Source organism: Diabrotica virgifera, chromosome 8 (assembly GCF_917563875.1).
Source record: "Diabrotica virgifera virgifera chromosome 8, PGI_DIABVI_V3a".
NCBI lineage: Eukaryota > Metazoa > Arthropoda > Insecta > Coleoptera > Chrysomelidae > Diabrotica > Diabrotica virgifera.
Genome location: NC_065450.1, coordinates 44,635,582 through 44,656,715, shown reverse-complemented (window position 1 = coordinate 44,656,715; position 21,134 = coordinate 44,635,582). Strand labels below are relative to the sequence as shown.

General features: G+C 32.3%; 1 protein-coding gene across 4 annotated transcripts in view; it reads right to left on the bottom strand.

Moving 5' to 3' along the window:
- LOC114341196 (mitogen-activated protein kinase kinase kinase 13-A) overlaps positions 1-21,134 on the bottom strand; it is a 309,717-nt gene that overhangs the window by 128,459 nt on the left and 160,124 nt on the right. Inside the window, exon 1 of one of the 4 annotated variants that reach the window (XM_028291990.2) lies at positions 15,232-15,485. The exons of the other annotated variants lie outside the window; for them this stretch is intronic. Coding sequence (XP_028147791.1) covers positions 15,232-15,314 — 83 coding nt within the window. The 5' untranslated portion in view covers positions 15,315-15,485. Of the gene's footprint in view, positions 1-15,231; positions 15,486-21,134 lie in introns of those variants that run through there. 4 annotated transcript variants of the gene reach the window in all.

Below are 21,134 nucleotides of genomic sequence, written 5' to 3'. Positions count from 1 at the left end.
GAGAGGGTCCTTAAATGTTTTGGGTGGAATCATAGGCAATTACGTTATAGGTCCTTTTTTTTTGAGGAATCGGTAAATGGTGAGGTTTATTTAAATTTTCTAGTGAATCATTTACCTATTCTATTTGAAAATGTACCATTAAACATCCGCCAACATATGTGACACCTTCACGACGGAGCCCCTGCTCACCACAACGCACTTGATAACGGTGAACTCGATAAACTATTTCCTGAAAGATGGATAGGAAGAGATGGGCCAGTTCACTGGCCACCCAGATCACCAGAATTAGACGAAGTTGACTTCTTTTTTGGGGTTATATTAAGGACGTAGTGTATAGGACACCTCCAACAATAGTTGACGATATGAAAATAAGGATTCAAAACGTCTTTCAACGTGTCACACAACAAATGCTTACAAATATCAGTAGGTCTATCGAAACTCGTCTCCAGGCTTGTGTAGACGTTATGGGAGGTCATTTTGAACACCTTTTATAACATAAGAAGTACGTTGAACATTTTTTTATATAATTTGGTTTTTTTAATAAATTATAATAAAATATTTTTATTAATAACTAAATAATACATGTTGTTATCAACAATAAAACTAAAATATCTAGAAAACTGATAACTTTAGATATAGGGAATATTTAAAAGATATGTAAGTATAGTGATAGTACTTTTCGATAATAATATAAAATACAGGGTGTTCCATTTAAAATTATGAAGAAACTCTGGTAATTACATTTTGACTTACCCTGTATACAATTTGTGTAGTTATAAAAAAATGGTGCGCTGTTGCAAAACTTCTTTAATATTGACAGTCAAAAGCATTAAAAAAATAAGTTTATATTACACCGTTAGAAACATACAGGGCGATCAAATCAGTATGATTTTTTAATAAAAGTGCTCGTAACTTTGAAACACTCAGTATAACCCTAGACAAGTCTTATATCTCTAGAATCAATAAAATGTAGAGAAACCAGATTTTGAATAAAATACAGGGTGTTCCATTTAAAAAAACCTAACTTTGGTTTGGCACCGTGTTATGGAGGACCCTGTATATTTCTCACTAATTTTAAAATGTGAACATTAAAGGTGTCTATAACTTTTATTAACAACTTTTTTTCATATATTGTATAATAACAGATATATTGGACTTTGTCACAAAAGTTGATCACCCTGTATATGACATCAATATATAGGTAAGTAAGGAAATAGAAAAAACTGCGAAAACTATCGAGGAATCAGCATAATATCATATATAGGCAGACTGTATGGAAAGACCATAAAGGAAACATTAGAAATATATATACAGGATAAAATCGGAGAAGACCAGGCAGGATTCACAGCGGGGAAAGCATGCTTGGATCACATTTACACGGTCGAACAACTAATAGAAAAAAGAATGGCCAAAAATAGATCCGTCCATCTGGCTTTTGTAGATCTTAAGAAGGCATATCACTCGACACACAGAACCAAGCTATAGGAAGCAATGGAAGACATCGAAGTCCCACGAACATTAATGATAGCAGTAAAAGCATTCTACAAGAATAACACAGTACTATCAAAATGGGCAATCGAAGATGCAGTCCATTTAAGATGACAAATGGACTACTACAGGAGGACGGGGTCGAGTTCGCTCCCAATGGTAAGAATTTTACCTGAACTAAAAAAGGTAGAGTCCGAATTGGCTCCCATAGACAAAATTTATTTTACCTAAACATGTCGAAAATATCAGCCAGCGTTGTCACTTCTTTCAAATTTTCTCTTTTTGTTAGAAACAGGTACCTTCCTAGAAATATCTATGGGAAAGGAGGAAGACCTAACCCTTCGGTCCTAACTTAACTTTCGGGTATTAGAGTGTAGAGCTCAAACCGGCCGATTTCAGGAAAGAGCGCAAAACGGTCGAGCGCATACCGGCCGACACCGATAATTTGTGTTAAAATTGCCACATATGCCAATGTTGAACTAAAACAAACTCTAGAAGTATTTGTCTAAAAGTACAATTTTCCTATAAAAAGTCTATATCACTATGTAAATTTCCTAAGCAGTATAAATATTACACGATTTGGCAACAATGTCTAATGTTTCCGCGATTATATGAGAGCCTACCCGCATTCATGCGGGAGCCAATTCGTACCCTTCTAAAATATACCTGAACGAAGCGGAGCGCACTCGACTTCACCCCTACAGGGCTTTTCCACATCGCTTACCCTATTCAAAATATTCCTGGAAAAGACCCTGAAACCATGGAAAAGAAAGTGCGAAGGAATGGGTATACCAGTAAGGAATGAATATCTATATACCTTAAGTTTTGCTGACGACCAAATAGTGATAGCACAAGACGAAGATGACCTCAGTTTTATGATGAGGAAACTGGAACAGGAATATACAAAGTATGGGATGGAAATAAACCTAAAGAAAACTGAATACCCAACAACGGAGAATACAGAAATAAAACAACTGGAAATAGACGAAGGTAAACAAATCAGAGGAACATATAAGTACAAGTAAGTATTTAGGTTTTATAATATCAAACAAAGGAACAACTGAGGAGTATATAAAAAATAGACTAGGACAAACAAGAGACTGCATACGAAAATTGAACCCGATACTTTGGGATAAGAACATCAGCATAAAAACAAAAAAAAGAATATATAATACCATGACAAGAAGTATCCTCACTCCTCACTTATGGGTGTGAAAATTGGACAATAAATAAGAAAACCAAAAACAAAATAAGAGCAACAGAGATGAAATTCCTAAGGAGAAGCTGCAAAGTAACAAGGTGAAATAGAATAAATAACAGAGATTAAGAGAAGAATGGGAATGAACTCAGAGATAATAGACTACATCGAACAGAAGAGATTAACTTGATACGGACATGTCAGAAAAGCAGACCAAAAACGTTGGATAAACAGAATAATAGAGTGGAGCCCGATAGGAAAAAGGAAAAGAGGCAGACCCCGAAGATCCTTCAGAGATGAAGTAGACGAAGCAATGGAGAGAAGAAATCTACAGGAAGGGGACTGGCAAGACAGAAAGAGCTGGAGAGAACGGTTGAGTGAAGGAATACAGTGGAAACTGAGGAAATCCTTAGTATATATATAGTCCCATAATTTAATTTAGCTGAAATAACAGGAGAAATGAAAGTGTTGAATAAGAAGGTCAAAGAAGGTAAAACTAAATAATCCTTCTTTTTGTGGCATAGCATAACTATACGACGCGACGTTGGCAATAACTATTACAAAGGCTTTGCAAAGTATGGTTACTTTAAAACCCATTATCTTGGAACAAAAAAGCGTGAGTAATTTTTAACGGGAATTAAGCTAATGTTAATATTAAGTATAACCAATTATGTTAACAATCAATCGTTACAAATTGTCACAGTAAGTTGTGGAATTTTTTTTAATTTGGAAATTTTCTGAAACGCTCAATTACTGATAGAAGTAATTGAGAACTACAGAACAATAATTACCTAGATTACCTAGATCCGTAGTAACCTGTGATTGTGAATCCTGGGAAAAATAAAAAAAATGAACCGCAACTCAGGATATTCGACGTTAATCAAGAAGTACATGCATGTTTTATCGATTTTGAAAAAGCGTTTGACAGAGTGCGCCACGATAGGCTAAGAGACATTCTTGAAAGAAAAGACATAGATAATAAAGATCTGCGAATAATTCTCAACTTATATTGGAATCAGAAAGCTAACATCAAAATAGAAAATGAGATATCAAAAGCAATAGAAATACTTAAAGGAGTAAGACAGGGATGCATTTTGTCACCACTGCTATTTAATGTATATAGTGAAAGCATCTGTCAGGAAGCCCTTTTGCAAGCAAATGAAGGAATCGTAATCAATGGAGAGGTTATAAATAATATTCGATACGCAGACGACACTGTACTAGTTGCAAGAACAGTAGAAGAATTACAACGATTACTTACAAACATAAATATTGCTTGCAACAATTATGGCATAAACATTAATATCAAAAAAACCAAGTATATGGTCTTCAGTAAAATCATGACACAACCAGCACGTATTAGTATAAACGGCATTCAAATTGAAAAAGTATCAAGTTACAAATACTTGAGAACTTTAATAAACGAAACTGGAGACCAAAACAATGAAATAAAAAGACGTATCGAAATTGCCAGGGCCACCTTCATAAAGATGAGAAAATTCTTCTGCAACAGAGATATAAGCATCCCTCTACGATTAAGAATGCTAAGAGGCTACATATTTAACACGCTATTATACGGTGTAGAGGCTTGGACTCTCAAACAGAACAACATAAAAAATATTGAAAGTTTCGATATGTGGTGCTACCGTCGAATGCTGAAGATAAGTTGGGTTGAAAGAATCACAAATCTTGAAGTAATACGAAGGATAGGAAGAGACCCAGAAATTTTGTTAACGATAAAACGAAGAAAACTCGAGTATTTGGGTCACCTGATGAGAGGTCATAAATACGCATTACTTCAAAATATAATGCAAGGAAAAATAGAAGGAAAACGGAATCCAGGCCGTAGAAGAATGTCATGGTTGTGGAATTTGAGAGAGTGGTTTGGCTGCACCACTAATGAACTTTTTAGGTCAGCTGTAAACAAAGTCAGGGTAGCCTTGATGATTTCCAATCTCCGATAGGAGTGGCACAAGAAGAAGAAAGAAGGATATTCGAGAGATAAGAAAGAAAAAAGAGATAAGTATAAATACAAGTGTGCAAGAGGAAAATATGGAGAATCAGGAGATAGGACGAGATCAGAATTGAATGAAGGGCATGATATTGTAAGATTTGTTAAAAGTCAGGAACTGTCATGGCTGGGACATGTTCAGAAACAAAAAGATACAAAATCAACAAAGAAAATATTACAATGGAAACCGATAGGAAGACGAAAAAAGGAAGATATGCTCGGTATACACGACAACGATTTATCGTAGCGATATGACTGTGCAGTTCGTTGGTGTAGTTTATCGAACGTCCATTGAGTGTCACACGTCTCCAAAATTTGCATCGATCATCAGTTTCATTTCGAAGCTCAGACTATAAACATGCCATCAGTGACAGAAGAAGAAGACGTGCTTGCGATAGCCTGGCTTATTTTGTGTAAACACAGAAGATAATCAAGGAAACACTGAAAACGTTTGTTTTCTATACTTCCACAAAATTTATTAGAACTATGTGACTACAGCTGTTTCGGCAGAGTGCCTTTCTCAAGTGATTTAGTTAAACATGTGTTTGCTTTTTTAAAGTCTTTAACTGAAGAGGTTGAGGAGTGGGGAGCTGTTTGTCTCGAGTTGGTCATTCAGAATTAAATTATATCTGTATTTTTCAATTTATTAATTTCCATAGATTCTAATAAAGATAGCTTAAGGCCTTTATTTTGAATATGCAGAAAAATTCATTAAAAGAAATGATTATGATCTAGCTAGAAGGTGAAGTGCGTATGTAGAAGTGTCTGTTTTTCTATTGTTGAAAGCCCTTTTGTGTTCTCCTATCCGTTTGTCAAAGGTTCTGCCAGTTTGACCGATGTAAGTTTTCGGACAGTCACCACAAGTTAGTTTGTAAACATCACTCTGTAGTTGTTTTCTCTTTCGGCTCTTATTGTTGTTAATATATTTGCTTAAGTTGTTGTTAGTTCTGAAAGCTGGTGTTATTCCTTTCTTTTTATGTATCTGGCTATTTTTGTTGTTATCTTGCCAGTATATGTGATAGAGCAGAAGGTACTGGGTTCTTTCTAGTGGTGGATAGACTAATTTCAGGGCTTTCTTATGGAGTTTTTGGTTTCAAATTTTGTTAATTGTTTGTTCGTTATAGCCGTTGTTTACTGCTATTTGCTTAATGACGTTCAGTTCTATCTTGAAGTTATTTTTTGACATGGGAATTTCTGTCAGTCTATGTATCATGCTATGTATGGTATGCTGCTAATTTGTGTTGTGTAAGATGGGATGATGAATTGTGTATAGTTGTGTCAGTATGGGTAGGTTTATGATATACGGAGAACTCATGTTTGTAGTGTAGTATGGTAATTGTTGCGTCTAGAATGACCAAATCGAGACAAACAGCTCCCCGCTCCTGTCTTCAGTTAAAGACTTTAAAAAGGCACTCTACCGAAACAGCTGTAGTCACATAGTTTTAATAAATTTTGTGGAAGTATAGAAAACAAACGTTTTCAGTGTTTTATTGTTAGATAAAATGAACTTCCATCAAGTAACGGTCGAATCCATCAATTCGATAATCAAGGAGTCTGTGGAGATTTGCTTCTCAAAAAAAAGGCATACTCTCACGCAACGATCAGCCCCGCAACGATGAGCCCGCGACTTGTTATTTTGATACTAGCTATAAGGTTTACAGCGTTCTTCGACGCCTTCCGACTCATAACCGCAATTCTTCTCCGTTTAGCCATATACCTAGAGGGATTTCTCCTTCCTCTAGTTCTTTCTCAATTCTCTCCCTCTAGCTTCTTCTCGGCCTTCCTCTTTTACTTCTCCCTTGTGGTGTCCACGCCACAATCTGTTTAGGGATCCTGTCATCTGGTATTTTCTGTACATGACCGTACCATATTAGTTGTTTTGTTTTTATGTCATCAATTATTGTATGTGTGACTCCCATCATTTCTCGTACTCTTTCATTTGGTATCCGATCTCTTCCTGATTTGCCTGCTGCTCTTCTCCAGAAGTCCATTTCTGTTACTAGCAACATTTTCTCTGTTCTTTGTTTCAGTAGCCAAACTTCACTGCCATATGTGATTCCACTTTTAAGTATGGTATTGTGTATGAGCTGTTTGTTCGCTTTACATATTGTTTGGTCCCACAAAAGACCGTTCATCATGGATATGGCTTTTCTACCCTGTATGTAGATTAAACTGTCTTTTATATTAACATCGAGTGTTCCATTTTGATAAAGCGTATAAAAAAATGCCTTCATACAGAGGCCATAGAACTTTTTGAATAGAGAAAAGTAACTTTTTCTTACCTACGCAAAACGGACACCTATGACCGGTACTAGAAATTCGCAATTGATGGAATCGATATATCTCTGGAAGATAAATAAGCGCACCAGTTTTCGTTGTTCTAAACAGAAGCGTCCTGGTTCTGGAGGTATTAAAAAAACTAATTACAAAGCGTCGTCTTCAAAGATTAACCACCGTCTAGCTCCTTTAGGAAGCAGTTTGGGACTAGGTGAATTAGGTTAAATTTTCTTAAGAAGACGATCCATAAGACAGTCCTAAGACCTGACAAACGAATACTGTCCGGTCTTCGTTTGTCAGGAGAGTTTCTGGACACCCTGTATATTTCGATTAACTGGTTCGAAAGTGATTTATTAGGAATCTGTTGGAATCGCTGAAAATGTTATCACAAATAGGCAAGGAAAGACTAGTAAATCCCATAAATTGTATCGTGACTTTCCCCTACAATACAAGATCGACATCATAAATGAACCAAACCCATGTGAAAGAACGATCTGATCAAAACAACCCTCTTTCCATATCTCTACATATTTCACAATTATTATCGTATAAATAAAATTTGAGGAAGGATTAAACTATTTTATGTAAAAATATGACTAAAAAATTACTTCCAAAAACCTTCATTTCAAAGATCAACGACTGAGAGATAAGAATAAAATACTTGCATACGAAAATACCCAACTTTTAACAAAATTTAAGTCAAAATTGGAATAATGTATGTAATTCCAGCATATAGAGAAAACTTAACAATCATTGTTTTGAAAGATAACCAACATTCTTTGATAACAATTTATTTATAACGGAAATAATATTTTACTAAATAAGTATTACATTTGAAACGCAAACATTGGATTTGAAACTAACAAAGGAAGTTTCATCAACAAAACAGGTGTTCACTTACTGGTGAAAACCTGCCCGGTATACGTACATATACCAAAATATTTGTATGTGTCTGGATGGGTTCCATGACATCTCGTAACGCGACAGTTCGTAACCGGACAAATGGTAACGGACAATTCGTAAAAGCGACAGTTCGTAACGGCGACAGTTACAAATTCGTAGCGGACAATTCGTAAGAGCGACAGTTCGTAACTATACAAATTCGTAACGGACAATTCGTAACGTCCAAATTGAATTATTCTGTTTAATTTTGTTAACGTGGAAACTAACTGTCATTACAGTTATAAATGAAATTATGTTTATCAATTTAACAAATCAATATTAGGATAATAGTTATTTATGATATATGATATAAGTGTTAAAAGTACACGTTTAAGGCACGCATGTGAAAGTTTCGCTCATTCTGCAATTCACATGAGTGCCTTAAAAATGTACTTTTTAACACGCATATCATACAATACTTTTTCTACAAACGTAATTACAGGATAATATCTACAAAAACTTTTACTTGAACTTGACTGACATTCCATTTTTATATTTTTTTGACATTACATCAAAATTGCCTATACGGTCAATACGAACTGCAGTGCCTTAAAAATTTTAAAGCACCAGTGCCTTAAAGTAGCATTTTTAACGCTCGTATGGAGTGCTAAAAATTGCATTTTTAACACGGTTGTAGAAAAAGATGTTTAAGGCAATTCATATTTCGTGTTTCAGAATATAATAATTTATGATATAAGGGTTAACAGTACAATTTTAAGGCACGCATGTGAAGGTTTGCAGAATGAGCGAAGCGAATTCTGCAATTGCATGAGTGCCTTGAAAACGTACTTTTAACACGTATATCATACAATATTTTTTCTATAAACGTGTTAAAAATGCAATAATGCAGTTTAAATAAAATTTTAAAAAACGTTTTAAAAAACCTTTAATACATGAAAAGGAGATATTTATGTAGTTTTAAATTGCATCGTATATTACGGACCTTAGCAACCATTGTTGACTTAATTGTTTACGGAAATTTTGAAGCATCTGTCAGACGTCTGTTAGTTTTTTAAAACGCGGTTGTGGATTTTTCGTTAAAATGCAAGAAAATATCGTAGAAAAAGATCAATTTCAAGATATAGAGGTAGCGGCCAGTCGAGCTATCCTGGATTTGTTGCCGAGGAAATCCAGAATGCAATATGATATCGCTTATAATAAGTTTGAGAAATGGTGTGAAGCAAAAGGCGTTTCTGGGAAATATACTGAAAATTTATCTCTGGCGTATTTTCAGGAGAAAGCAAATAGTCTAGGCGCCAAATAGAGCTCACCGTGTCCTTTTCAATTCTGATGGACAAACTTAACGGTCTCTTATGGATTTTTGGCTGCTGATTACGAATTTCGAGGGTGGATTTCGATCCGAGTGGTCCAAAATTGTTATAAACAATTTAATTGTTTATAAATTGTTTATAAGGCTTTGGCTCATAGACTAAAAGAGATAAAAAAAATGTTTCAAATAAAATTTGTTCCTTAATAAAAAACGAAGAAAAAATCGTTTACTAAACTTAAATCCAACAATTAGAACTCAAGATATTGTAAAATTAGTGCAAAATGCAAATTGCAAAATAAGTATTTTTCGAAGCTTTATCGATCGTAACTCGGCTCCTACGCATGAAAATAAGCCTTAGGAGGTCTTATTTTAAAGCTTAATTAATAGGCTTCCAAACAAAGTTTGTTAAAATATTTTATCTTCATTTTTTTTTAAGTTATACCCGTTTGAATTTATAATTTTCTTAAAAAAATTGTACATTAATTTGTTTATAAGGGTGTCAAGCAAATTTGAGCTAGAAACATTTATACTTTAATTAACAATAATGATAGAAAAACTCAAAAGGAACAATTTGAGCTTAAGAAAATGTTCGTAAGTTTATTTTTGGCCAAGATATCGATATTTAAATGGCGCGCTATGAGGCGCAAGATCGGCTCACCGCGTAAAGGTTCACGCGCTGACTTCTCGATGCAAATTATAATTTCTATGTATACATACGTTGTCTTCATTTTTCATTTTTGAAGATCCTAATAAAATTTTATCATATAATTTTTATAATTAAATCATCATACTATACCTCGTATCACCTTTCATTCTATTTACTTTGTCTTCTATTTTTTGTACTAAATGAGAAAAAAAAACATTAAAAACTAATATTTCATAAGTATAACTAAAAAGTAAGTTGATATTATTTATTAATACTATTTTTACAAACATTTTTTTTCATGCATCTGCATAGAGATATACAGGGAATCTCAGCTTTTTTACATCTGCATAAGTTCTTAGAGAAATTTTAACAGTTACATGGTGGTACTAAGTCTGTTCTTGTAGGCAGTAAAACTAAAACTTTTTGGAGCTTCAGAGTTTAATTATCTATATGATATCCATATAAAGTGGATCTAGTTCTTTTGCAGCATCATCAAGGCCCGTCAATTGTGTGTATGCCGCCACATCATAAATGCTCGTTTTATATGCAATGATGATGCTGCAAAAGAACTCGGTCCATTTTTATATGGATATCACATATTGGCTCATTTTCATATGTAGAAGCCAAGTTACGATCGATAAAGCGTCGAAGAATACATACTTACTTGACTCTGAGCCGATCTTGCGCCTCATAGCGCGCCATTAAAATACCGATATCTTGGCCAAAAATAAACTTCGAACATTTTCGTAAGCTCAAATTGTTCCTTTTGAGTTCTTCTATCACTATTGTTAATTAAAGTATAAATGTTTATTGCTCAAATTTGCTTGAAACCCTTATAAACCAATTAATGTACAATTTTTTTAAGAAAATTATAACTCCAAACGGGTATAGCTTTAAAACAAATGAAGATAAAGTAATTTAAGAAACTTTGTTTGAAAGCTTATTAATTAAGCTTTAAAACAAAACCTTCTAAGACTCATTTGCATGCGTAGAAGCCGAGTTACGATCGATAAAGCTACGAAAAATACTTATTTTGCAATTTGCAATTTGCATTGTGCACTAATTTTACAATATCTTAAGAGGAAACAGTAGCGATCAACAGGTAGCGAAAACGCGTTCCAAGATTGCGGCTGTAATTTTGAATATTTTTTCGAGATATTTGGCACACGTATTCGTAATATAATAAAGAATGGCGGTACAGAGCCCAATTTGAAAAATATATTAATATGTGGAAATTACTCTGTAATTAAATACAATATTAAAAAACGAGCCTGTACCGCCATTAAGAAGAACAAAAAAATACACTCTCTTCAAATAAACTTTTTTATCCGATGCCTAGATTTTGTGTGATTTTGGAACTACTAATGAAATAAAAAATTTTAGTAGTTCCAAAATGACACAAAATCTAGACATCGGACAAAAAAGTTTATTTGAAGAAAGTGTATTTTTTTGTTCTTCTTAATGGCGGTACAGGCTAGTTTTTTTAATATTGTATTTAATTACAGAGTAATTTCCACACATTAATATATTTTTCAAATTGGGCTCTGTACCGCCATTCTTTATTATATTACGAATACGTGTGCCAAATATCTCGAAAAAATATTCAAAATTACAGCCGCAATCTTGGAACGCGTTTTTGCTACCTGTTGATCGCTACTGTTTCCTCTTAAGTTCTAATTATGGGATTTAAGTTTAGTAAACGTTTTTTTCTTTGTTTTTTATTAAGGAACAAATTTTATTTGAAACATTTTTTTTTATCTCTTTTAGTTTAATGAGCCAGAGCCTTATAAACAATTTATAAACAATTAAATTGTTTATAACAATTTTTTGACCACTCGGATCGAAATCCACCCTCGAAATTCGTAATCAACAGCCAAAAATCCATAAGAAACCGTTGAGTTTGTCCATCAGAATTGAAAAGGACACGGTGACCCCTCTGGCGCCTAGACTAAAAGGTGTGGAAGGCATCATCTTTGTGCTCGAATTATTCGATGATCAAATCTGTGCTACGTATAAACAACAACAAAAATTGACATTTCACTTTTAACTGCAGTGTCTTAAAAATTTGAAAGCACCCAGTGCTTCAAAGTGACATTTTTAAGGCTCCTATGGTACTCTTTTTTATGTAAAAATATGACCAAAAATTCCTTCCAAAAACCTTCATTTCAAAGATCAACGACTGATAGATAAGAATAAAATACTTGCATACGAAAATACCCAACTTTTAACAAACGTTAATAGACCGATCAAATAAAATTACAATACATGTAAATAAAAATGTAATTCCGTACAGGTTGGAATAAATTTTTTATCAAAGTTTAGGTCCACACAAAAGATATTTTCAAGAAAGTATATGAATCATATGAGGGGATCATTGTTTAAATAATTAAAAATGGGTAATTTTTGCACAAAATTTACTTTTTTAACTGCTGAGGCAATTCGTGTTCTTATTAAGGATTTTACAATTTTTTTCTGCAAGGACGAAGAAAGTTTTTTATATGAGACTTACTAAATTAAATTTGACCCTTAATTTATTTAAATAATTGTAAATCAAAATTGAAAAACACATTTCCAAAAAAATATTATTTGCAATATAAATAAGCTCTATAAAATATTTTTTTTGCAGAAAAAGTTGCGCTATAATATAACTATAAATTCACAAAAAAATTGGTCGATAAATATTGAGTAGTTTATGAGATATTTAATTTGTTTATAAAAAGCTACCATTTTTTCAATTGCAAAAACGCGGTTGTTGCCGATAGAGTATACAAGTTTTTAATGTCTCATTTGTTTTGCTTTTATGTGTGTTTTCGATAAATGTATTGACAAATCAAAATTTCAGTTAGACACCCTTCCAAAATGGCGTTCCAAATTGGTGTAATTTGTTTAAAACCTATTTTTTAATAACATCGTCCGGATTAAAATTCTTGAAATTATTCGTCGATATTCGTATTCTTGGTAATTTTTGACATATCCACAAAAGAATAAAAATTTTCTAGAAGCATTTTTGGCCGAGATAGCTTTTCCCAGTTTAAAAATTCACAATTTGTTTATTTATCAATATTAACATTTTAAAGTTCGTGAGTACATCTATCAACCCTACTACTTAACAATGTCATTTATACACATAATCAAAATTGTAGAATATTTTGAAAAATTATGATTTTCGTAATCATCACGTTTTCGTTCGAAAACTTTTTGTCTGAAAATTGGCGGAGGAGTAGTTTCCAATATATTTGTTAATAATGGGCCAATTTCAATATTTTCTTTTAATTTGGGGTAGCATATAAAAATAATAGCATCTGCATGACCCTTTTTGCCATAAATAATCAATAATTAGTTGTAAACATTTTTTTTCTCTAGTATTGTGATAAACAAAAGTTGGCACCAAAGATAATCACAAGAGTATTAAAACAAATTTTTATTTTAAAAATTTAAGAAAATAGTAAATTTTTCTTAAAGAATCATAAAAACTTTTTTCTTTATACAAATCATTGGCAAAATCTCGCAAAGATAATGTGAATACAAAATGTAATATACAAAAAAAAAATGGAGGACAACCTCTATATAAATATATGTATATAAGTGAATAAAACTTAACAAATATATACACAAATTTTTGGTGTATTACCTGTCAAAAAGATTATAAAATTAAATGTAAAATACATATTCAGTGAGCACGTAAAAGTTGAAATTAATTAATTTTCTCGAGAATGGACAATTTTGGAAAAACATCCCCAAACAGTTCAATTTTCATTTTTAAATTACGACTTTTTGGCATATACACCATACTAGTGACGTCACCCACCTGTGCGTGATGACGTCATCGATGATTTTTTTTAAATGAGAATGGGGGTCGTGTGATAGCTCATTCGAAAGGTAATTCAATCCTCTATTCAGTAGTATAAACATTAACATAATTATTTATACAGGGTGTCCAAAAAAAATTTTTTGCATTAAATTTATTGACATAAAAAGAAGAATGTATGTAATTTATTTAATTCAAAATACATTTTACTGCTCTCAGAAAACAGAAAAAAAATGTTTATTTGAAAAATAATCATCGCTTTTCGCTTAAATTAAATGTTAAAACTGTCAAGAGGCAGGTGGGTGGCTGCATTAATATTGAATTTAAGCAAAAAACAATATTTATTTGTTAAATAAACATTTTTTTTCTGTTTTCTGAGAGCAGTAAAATGTATTTTGAATTAAATAAATTACATAAATTCATCTTTTTATGTCAATAAATTTAATTCAAAAAAATTTGTTTTGGACACTCTGTATAAATAATTATGTAAATGTTTATACTACTGAATAGAGAATTGAGCTATCGCACGACACCTATTCTCATTTAAAAAAATCATCGATGACGTCATCACGCACAGGTGGGTGACGTCACTAGTATGATATATATGCCAAAAAGTCTTAATTTAAAAATAAAAATTGACCTGTTTCGGGAAAACTTGTATACTCTATCGGCAACAACCGCGTTTTTGCAATTGAAAAAATGGTAATTTTTTATCAACAAATTCAATCTCTCATAAACTACTCAATATTTATTAACCAATTTTTTTGTCGATTTATAGTGATATTATAGCACAACTTTTTCTTCAAAACAAAATATTTTATAGTGCTTATTTATATTGCAAATAATATTTTTTTGGAAATTTGTTTTTCAATTTTGATTTAAAATTATTTAAATAAATTACGGGTCAAATTTAATTTACTAAGTCTCATATAAAAGACTGTTTCTTCATCTTTGCAGAAAAAAATTGTAAAATCCTTAATAAAAACAAGAATTGCCGCAGCAGTTAAAAAAGTAAATTTTCTGCAAAAATTACCAAATTTTAATTATTTAAACAATGATCCCCTCAGATGAATCATATACTTTCTTGAAAATATCTTTTGTCTTGACCTAAACTTTAATAAAAAATTTATTCCTACCTGTACGGAATTACATTTTGATTTTATTTTATTTTATTGGGCTATAAGTCAAAATTCGAATAATAAAGTAATTACAGCATATGGAGAAAACTTCAACAATCATTGTTTTGAAAGATAATCAACATTCTTTGATAACAATTTATTTATAACGGAAATAATATTTTCCTAAATACATTTGAAGCGCAAACATTAAATTTGAAACTAATAACAAAGGAGTTTCATTAATAAAACAGGTGTTCAATTCAAACAGTGTTGGTGAAAACCTGCCCGGTATTTATGTACTTACTTACATCCACCAAATATTTATATGTGTCTGGATGACCTTGTACTTTCTCGATACTTTACAGTTACCTATCGCTTAACATAATACCTACTACGTCAAATGTGTTGTGTACTCAATAATGTCAATAAAACAAAGATTGATTATGTACCATTCTATATCTGTAGTCACTAACCTCTTATCCCTGAAATAATTCTCCACAATAAAGATACTTGGCACCATGCGTTTGACACTGTAAGGAATGTTCACTTTCACCATTTTACATAAAGCACATCACCTGTTTTTGAAATTACGAATATTCAACCCACTGAACATAACTTTCGCACCCTTAAATCGAACAGTTATTCCGCCGTTTGTTATTACAGTTTTCTGTAGGTTGTTACCATGTATTTTGTAAAACGTTAACTGACGATCGCTCGGGCGATTTCGTCGAAACTGAAAGCAGCTTTATCTAATGTCACAAGGTATTACGCGGTATGAAAATCAATGTTTGGTTCATTAGTGTTAATAGCACGAAGGAATTTTACACAAAAAAATTTATTCGTGTGGGAACGACCTGTGGTCGCGGTCATTTTTTTTAATATATAGGTATACCACGCTTATATTTGATTATTGTAAATTATTCGTAAATAGCTTTGGTTTGTGGGATTTATTCTCAATAACTTAACAATTCATACTAGGTACGGCAAAATTGTGGGCTTGATTAACCCGTTAGCGCCCACTGTACTCATTTAAGTACAGCTGCTATTTTGACATACTAGTGCTATATGCTGATTTTTCAAAAGCTTTCGATGGAGTCAATCATGAGATCTTGATTGCCAAACTTTGTGGCTATGGCATTAGCGATAACATCTCAAATTGGATGAAACATTATTTGTCTAATCGTTCTCAAATGGTTAAATATGGTAGTTTTTTGTACCAATTCATATAAGATCAGGTATTCCACAAGGTTCTCATTTGGGTCCAGTGCTTTTTAATATATTTGTTAACGATTTACAAACAGTACTTAATTAACTCCGACCAATTTCTCTTATTCGCTGATGACATAAAAATCTTTAGATCTATTTCTTGCCTCTCTGATTGTGAATGTTTGCAGTTGTCCTTAAATAATTTTTCACGTTGGTGTGAATGTTTTAAACTTGAATCTAAAAAATGTTTTAAAATCACGTTTAGTAAAACGCAGGCTTCTTTTAATAATAAGTACACACTTAATGGTACTGTTCTGCAAGAGATACATCAGGTACAGGATTTGGGTATAACACTGGATAGAAAACTGAACTTTAATGATGATCATATTAATGACATAACTTCACGTGCCCATAAAATGTTAGGATTAATCCAGAGAAATTCAAAGGACTTTTCAGTTTTTACGTTTAAAATATTATACTGTTCGCTAGTGCGATCAATTATAGAATACTGCTGTATTATATGGTGTTCTTTTTATATTACCCAGAAAACTCAATTAAAAAAAGTTCAAAACAGATTTTTAAGGATGTGTGGTTATAAAATGGGTTTAAGACGTGGAGATTATAATTACAGTTATATTTTTAATCAACTTAAAATGAACAAATTAGAGACAAGAAGAGCTGAATTCGAATTATATTTTTTACATAAGCTTCTAAATGGATTTATTGATTGCCCTGAAATTTTAGGTTTAATCTCATTTAATATACCTATGCGAAGGACCCGTAATTCTGACCTGTTTTTTGTAGATTTCCATTCTACTAATTATGGACTTAATGAAGTTATTTCTAGGATGTTACGTACGGCAAACAATTACCAAACAGATTTAGAATTATTTAATACTTCAAATGCATCATTTAAAAAACATGTTGAAAAACTGTTGTAGCTAGCTTATGTATCTTACTGTATTTTATACATATTGTACAAAAACTGAAAAAGGGTTTAGCCCATCAATTAATAAATAAATAAATAAATATACAATAAAATAGTTGCAATTCTTAGCAATTATTGTAAGTACAGCTGCTATTTTAACATACTAATAGTGCTATTTGCAATAAAATAGTCACAATTCTCAGCAAAAATTGTGACTATTTTATTGTATATGGCACTAGTATGTCAAAATAGCAGCTGTACTTCAATGAGTACAGTGAGCGCTAATGGGTTAATAATTGGATACTAACGTACAGTTGAGTTCGCGAGTCTTTACCCGTGCGTCATCACTTAAAGCATACGAAATAAGTCGGAAATCTATTTCACGCAACAACAACTGACAGAAAGTGGCTACTGTTCCGATTACGGGTTTTATTATAAAATTTGACGTTATCAAATATATAGAATGTCAAATGTAAGTTTTGCTTCAAAATTTTTGCGCAGAATTACAGCTACATTTGAAGTAGCTTAATAAATTCTTTTATTATTATTGATTAATAAATAAATAAACAATTTATAAAAAAATCCAATAACATATTTTATTTTTGTTATTTTATTCACTTTGACGGAAATCTAAACACAGTCATTTGTTTACTGTGTGAATGACGTTAGCTTTGTATGTTTTAAATATTAATTGCCTAAATATAATTATTTACCTTAAAATTTCAAAGCCCAATATAAAATTAGTTGTGAAAACAACTGTTTGTGTAATATAAAGAAACTTCAAAACGCAAAAATTCGACAAAAACCGCAAAAAGTTCAACTGACTGACAGCCACAAAATTAAACAAATCAGAAACGTCAAACAAATTGTGCTTAAAATATGAAAACATACCGAATCGTCTTTTTTGTACCTATTTCTTTTCAATGCACTGAGTCTAGATGGTTCATAAAAATAACATGTGTTGTTACTTAATAATAAACGGCAGCTGGTTTGTCATGAGTTTCATGCATGGAAGAGAATGATGCTAGATAAAAAGTATGTGTTTTATCTCGCCAGGTATTAATGACGCACGGGTAAAGACTCGCGGACTCAACTGTATAGACAGACGTGAGATATATGTACAGAATCAGCCTACTGAAAGAGTAAGAGAATTCAAATACCTAGGTTCAAGCATCAACCATTAATGAAAACAATGACAGTTCTCAAGAAATACGAATCAGAATCGAACAGACACATTTACAAGAATGACGAGGCTCCTCTGCTATCGGGACTTAAACCTTGAGTTAAAAATACGACTGTTGAGGTGCTATGTGTGCTATGCGTATTATACCACGGGATGGAAGCCTGGACACTAAAGAAAATTGACGTGAGGAGACTGGAGGCATTCGAGATGTGGATGTACCGAAGATCGAAGAATACTGAAGACCTCATGGGTAGATAGAATAACCAACGTCGAGGTAATGAGACGTATGATAAGGAAAGAGAAATACTTCTAACAATAAAGAGAAGAAAACTGAAAAGTATGAGACGTGTGATGAGAGGAGATAAAAAATATCAAATACTCCAGGTCATTATGCAAGGAAAAATCCAGGGAAAAGATCCATAGGAAGTAGACGTAACTCATGGCTGAAGAACCTTAGGGAATGGTTTGAATGTAGTAAAAACGAATTATTTAGAGCCGCGGTCTCAAAACTAAAAATCGTTCTGATGATTGCAAACCTTCGAAGCACCTAGAGAAGAAGTACCTACAGACTGGATATCGTAACAAATATGCAGAACAGCTGAACATCTCTCAACGCTGACATAAATCTAAAAAGTAAACTTTTGTAATAGAAGCTAATTGATATAATTATTGTTCTAATAAAAACAGGTCTTTTTGGCCAGTAGCGTAATCAGGGAGGATTTTGGGGGGTTATAACCCCCATTGGGATGTACTTTGAGCTCTATATGCTTAACACCATTACTATTCCGTACCCCGAGACGGCCCCAGAGACCCTCCAGTAGTTGTAACCCCCCCTTTAGGATCATCCTGGTTACGGCCATGATAAAAAGGAAGAAAGCAATGAAAAAAATAATTGTTTCTCGAAATTGTACAACTTAAAAATATGATTGTGTGATTCAAAGTGTGCCTTAAATTTAAGCCACTTGGGATCGGCCACAAAAAACTGCACTTGTCTCAGTAACTACAGTCAAAACGCCGTATGCTTTGACGGAGCTTTAAATTCAGCGATGCCAGTAAACTTTACTGGTGTACAGAAAAGATGCAAAGAGAAAAATATTGAAATTTTGTATATTCACTACCATGCTCATTTCCTTATTTAAGCACTGGTAGCCGCTTGCGCCTAATCATATTGAAAATCCCAAGGTTTTCGATATTTTTGGTGTAACACAAATGGTTTATTCTTATATTGAAGACAGTGCAAAAAGGCACGCTATTTTTAAAGAGATTGTGGTCACAAATAATATTTAAACTTTGAAATCTTTCAGTTTCAAAGATCAGTTCACAGATCAGTTTGAAGCAATTATAAAAGTAACGGTCGAATCCATCAATTAATTATAAAAGCCATTGAAGAGACAGTTGATGGCGCAACTGATGCAAAAGCTGAAGGTAAGGGAATACTACATCAAATAAAATCCTTTGATATTATTACGCGTTTGAAAGTTAGCAAATTACTTAATCACCCGACACATATATTTGTGAAGCTAAAGAAGAAGTTTCAAACTTAGCGTTGGCTTTAAAAGAATTAAGGATCGATCCATCTAAATCTGATAATATTTATTCTAAAGTAAAGACACCTGTGATAAGCTTCAAATTGACATTCCTAATTCGAAAAAAACGTAAAGTTTCTACTAGATTATATGTACAATAATGTTGGAAATTAATTTATAGTCAACGATAAAAAGAAAAGAAGTGAAACTCTTTGAATTTAATGCAAAATTTACCACAATTCCTGTAACAAGTTGTACTTGTTTTTTTCTAAACTGAGCATATAGACCAGTAAGGATCTGTGAAAAAACGTCTATTTTTGGATGTGAAAGGTGACATTCGGATTTTTGCAGATAAAGTTAGGTGACACCTTCAGTAATAATAATTGACTTTTGCTCTTTCTCAAATATGCCCGGAACATTAATAAAAAATTAAAATATTTAAAAATTTCGAAAAACGTCGATTTTTTTCTGCTTTCTTTGCTTATAACTTTAAAACCATCCGTTTTGGAACAAAGTCGTAGAGAAATAAAATAAAGATAATTGAATTTTGTATGATATACGACTGGTCAAAAATGTCTTAATGTATTACCTTTTCTACAATATAGCAATAAATACAAAATAAGGGGGCAAAATACGCCTGTGGTTATTTAATGTTTCTAACCACTTTGGTGGCACTTAGAACCTTAATAATTCGCTTAGGAAATTCTTTGTAATATATTTAAACCGTGTACCAAATTTCATTAAAATCGACCTAATAGATTTTGCATAATAAATTTGCAATCTAAATGTTTTTAAAAAAGTTCAAATTTTTTAAAATCTTTCTGAACAAAAAGTAGATCATTTAGAAGTTGTCTAATTTTTTTACATATAAAGAGGTGCTCTACCTATCTAATACATTTTACAGAATTAAAATCGGATTATTTAAGGGGCCTCAGCAATGTTTTAAACTTATAAACAATTTTTTGGCTTATAAACAAATAGCTTTGTTTAATAATAAAAAAATTAATTTTTAGCAATGCAAATAATTAAAACCGGTATAATTTGACTTAAACTTTCAAATGCTGCCAGCAGAATTGCTATTTTATTTTTTAATCAAAAGTTATTCGCGTTCAAAAATTGCAATTTTTCGATTTTTGGTTCCACTGCGTTTATCTCGAAAACTATGCATCCTACGAAAAAACTTGTAAGAACATTTTTTGCTTAGAATTACCCAAGAAATACAAAAAAATGTTTTATTTTGCGAAAAATCGATGTTATGTAATTCCTCAAGATCATTGTTTATAACAATCTTATCGACATCCGGATCAACTGTTACCCAAAAAAACCGTGTTCTACGGGTCAAAAAATACATAAAAATCTTGGGTAAGTTCATCTAAATAAAGGAGCCCGTAGCACCCCCTCCTGGCCACAGGACTAATTTGTTTATAAGCCAATAAATTGTTTATAACTTTAAAACATTGCTGAGGCTGCTTAAACAATCCGATTTCAATTCTGTAAAGTGCATTAGATAGGTGGAGTGCTTCTTTATATGTA